Here is a 3997-nt window from a genome sequence, read left to right on the forward strand (position 1 = left end):
AAAAGAAACCTCGGCACAGAAAAGAGACTTGCATCCATGGCCGAGGCTAAAAAGCTCATTGACGCAAACTTCATACGAGAAATCAGGTTCACCACTTGGCTATCCAACATCGTAATGGTAAAGAAACATAACGGTAAATGGCGCATGTGCGTTGATTTCACTAATTTAAACAAAGCATGCCCAAAAGATGCATATCCTTTACCTTCAATTGATACTTTAGTAGATAATTCTTGTGGTTATGGTACACTAAGTTTCATGGATGCATATTCTGGTTACAACTAGATCCTTATGCATCCATCAGATCAAGAAAAAACAGCTTTCATCACTGAATATGGTAATTATTGCTATAACGTTATGCCTTTTGGCTTAAAGAATGCAGGGGCAACATACCAACGGCTGATGAATAAGGTCTTTGACCAACATATAGGGAGAAACATCGAGGTATATGTTGATGACATGGTGGCAAAAACTAAGATCGGCGAATCCCATATAAAGGACCTCGCTAAGATATTCGGACAGATCCGAGCTTATAACATGAGGCTTAATCCAGAAAAGTGTGCCTTTGGTGTCCAAGGCGGAAAATTCCTCGGTTTCATTCTCACTAGTCGAGGAATTGAAGCAAATCCGAAAAAATGTCAGGCGGTTCTCGACATGCACAGTCCTACAACTATCAAAGAGGTACAACGACTGACAGGACGACTAGCAGCACTCTCCAGATTCCTCCCATGTCTGGCGTCTAAGTCGGCAAGTTTTTTCCAATGTTTACGAAAAAACACAGCTTTCCACTGGGACGAAGACTGCGAATCCGCATTTCAAGGATTAAAGCAATTCCTCTCTAAACCACCTGTTTTGCAAAAACCTAAGGTCGGCGAGACATTATATTTATATCTGTCTATCACTGACATCGCAGTTAGTGCCGTTCTTGTTAGCAACAGCCAGTTTACTTTGTAAGCAAATCACTTCAGAATGCCGAGCTTCGCTACCCGAAGCTAGAGAAGTTGGCATATGCTCTCGTCTTTTCAGCAAGAAGACTTCGTCCTTATTTTTAGAGTCATACGATCAAAGTCAGAACCTCTCAGCCACTGCGACAAATACTCGCCAAGCACGAGCTTGCAGGGAGACTGATTAAGTGGTCAATTGAACTCTCAGAGTTCGATATTCAATATCAACCTAGATCATCGGTGAAGTCACAGTATTTAGCTGATTTTGTTGCTGAATTTACAGGATCAGGCCCAAATGAAGACACTGAAAATTGGGTGTTATTCGTCGATGGAGCATCAAACCCCCAGGGTTCCGGTGCAGGGATACTCTTGGAGAACCCCGAAGGAGTTATTATTGAACATTCTCTTCGGTTTTCCTTTAGAGCTAGCAACAATCAGGCCGAATACGAAGCCCTCATTGCAGGGCTCAGGTTAGCAATTGAATTACAAGTCCTTAATTTACATGTTTATTGTGATTCCTTGTTAGTCGTTCAACAGGTAAATCAATGTTTTCAGACAAAAGACCCTATTTTGTTAAAATATCTTGAAATCGTCAATCAACTAATAAACCGCTTTTCCAAATTCGAGATTACCCACATCGAAAGAGATCAGAATCACAGGGCAGATATATTATCTAAGTTAGCTACCAGTCAGTCACATAATGCTTCGCTTTTACAGTCAACTTTGTAGGCGCCGAGCATAAATATGATCGGCAACCCTCAATCCGAGGATACCTGGCAAAAGCCATATATCCAATACCTCAAAAATGCGGAACTCCACTGGAAGTAAAAGACACTAAAAAGTTTAAGCGACAAGCATCTTTCTTTACATTGTTGAATGACGAATTGTATCGGCGAGGTTACTCTCGACCATTGTTGAAATGCTTAAACAGATCAGAGGCCGAAATAGCCTTGGCTGAGGTTCACGAGGGCATCTATGGAACACATTCAGGAGCAAGGAGCCTAGCACGCAAGATTCTCCGTGCCGGTTTTTACTGGCCGACCATATGGGAGGACAGTCAGAAAAAAGTCCGAAATTGTGATCACTGCCAAAAGCACGCCCCCACACTAAATATCCCAGCCGAAGAATTGCATCAGTCAACGGTAAGCTGGCCATTCAATAAATGGGGAATTGATATCCTCGGACCTTTTTTCACTGCCACAAGACAGGTAAAATATTTAGTTGTGGCAATCGATTACTTTTCCAAATGGATTGAAGCTCAACCTCTAGCCAGAATTACATCGGCATAAATGATATCATTTGTCTGGCAGCATATAATCTGTAGATTTGGTATACCTCAACATGTTGTAACTGACAATGGTCGCCAGTTTATAGACCATAATTTTCAGACTTTTTGCAGAATTTGAAAGTCAAACAACATTTTTCTTCAGTTGAACACCCTCAATCCAATGGTTTAGCAGAAGTTGCCAACAAGGTCCTCCTCCAAGCTCTACGAAAGAAACTCGACGACGCTAAAGGCTTATGGGACGAGCTTATTCCAGAGATCTTATGGGGATACAATACCTCGGTACATTCAACAACTAAGGAGACACCATTTCATTTGGTCTATGGTTCGGATGCAATGATTCCAGTCGAGATATCACAAAACTCCCTAAGAACGCAACATGAAGCCCATGATGATGCCCGCCGAACCGAGCTTAACTTGGTTGAGGAGGTGCGAGCCATAGCAGCAATTCGGCAAAAAGCATTGCAGCAACGAATAGCTCAACGCCATAACAAGACCGTCAAACCAAGATCATTTCATCAAGGTGATTTGGTGTTAAGGAAAACTGAAACAGCACGTAAACCACCTTCCCACGGCAAGCTCGCTGCAACATGGGACGGACCTTACAGAATACGTCAAGTGATCGGCAAAGGTGCATATCATCTAGAGGAATTAGATGGAACAAAACTACCCAACACTTGGAATGTTAGTTCCTTGAAGAAATACTTCAGCTAACAAAATGCAGCACGCTAGTACTCTTTTTCCTACCTTGAGATTTTTCCCATATATGGTTTTGCTCAAGAAGGTTTTAACGAGGCTAGCTTACCTATCTCAATTGTAAAGGTACTGCACTAAATAAAAATTTTGTTTTCTTTGATATATCTATTTATGCACAGTTTCACTGCACATACTTTATATCAATTGTCTCTAACCACAATCCTAAAAAATCGTCAACCGAACTTAAAGTCGCATTGATAACTCATGCGCAAACAGCCGCTGATAAAATCTCAATCAGCACATCAAACTAATCAGACCCTAAGATCGGGACACATAAAAATTAGGATTAACCATATCCTAATTTAATAGATATATCAATCACAAAGCAAACAGTACCAAAACCATAGTCATCAAAACGACTAAACATAAAGCATTCAAAACAAACAGTTTGTACAGGAGTCAGATCATTCCATTTCAAAAAAAACAAAAAACAAAAAAAAAGGGGGACAAAGAGAAAGACAGTCGAAAATACAGCAAAATATCTTAGTAAGCTAAATTATCATCAGCCTCTTCAGCCACATCTTCATCATCAACTAATTCACCATTCCGAACTACTTTGCTCGGATCCATGGCAGTAAAATCATTTCCAGGAAATAGAAATTTAACTTGGATTACAGCACGTTCAAAACCTTATGCGAAGGCATCAAGGATATCGGCATCTCGGCTCGATTCCATCTGTTTCAATTTCATTGTCACCTCCACAATTTTTTCATTCATCGTAATCAATTCACCCTTCTTCTTTTCTAATGACTCAGTTACACTCTCATGTTCTTCTTTTTCGAGCTTCAATTTCTTCTTCACAACAGATAACTCCTTCTTAAGCTCGATCAGCATAGTTTCTTTCACTTCCAGCTGACCCTTTAGCTCCGTGCTCTCAGACGCAGTTTGTAACATCTTCCTATGCCTTTTTTCCTGACTCCGGCCGATGCTGGCCAACCGAAAACCCAAAACCTACATTATTGCAAGCTAAATTAATTTTTTAACACAAAAGCCGATCTTAAAAGCTATTAAAGTA

General features: G+C 40.6%; 1 protein-coding gene across 1 annotated transcript; it reads left to right on the forward strand.

Moving 5' to 3' along the window:
* Nucleotides 1–354: 354 nt before the first annotated feature.
* On the forward strand, nt 355–2940 carry LOC130980341 (uncharacterized). Its single transcript, XM_057904033.1, has 5 exons — nt 355–678; nt 1050–1411; nt 1468–1478; nt 1671–1967; nt 2372–2940. Exons 1-5 carry the CDS (start codon nt 355–357, stop codon nt 2938–2940), a joined length of 1563 nt encoding a protein of 520 aa, XP_057760016.1.
* The last annotated feature ends 1057 nt before the right edge of the window (nt 2941–3997 follow it).

Source organism: Arachis stenosperma, chromosome 5, assembly GCF_014773155.1.
Source record: "Arachis stenosperma cultivar V10309 chromosome 5, arast.V10309.gnm1.PFL2, whole genome shotgun sequence".
Classification (NCBI taxonomy): Eukaryota; Viridiplantae; Streptophyta; class Magnoliopsida; order Fabales; family Fabaceae; genus Arachis; species Arachis stenosperma.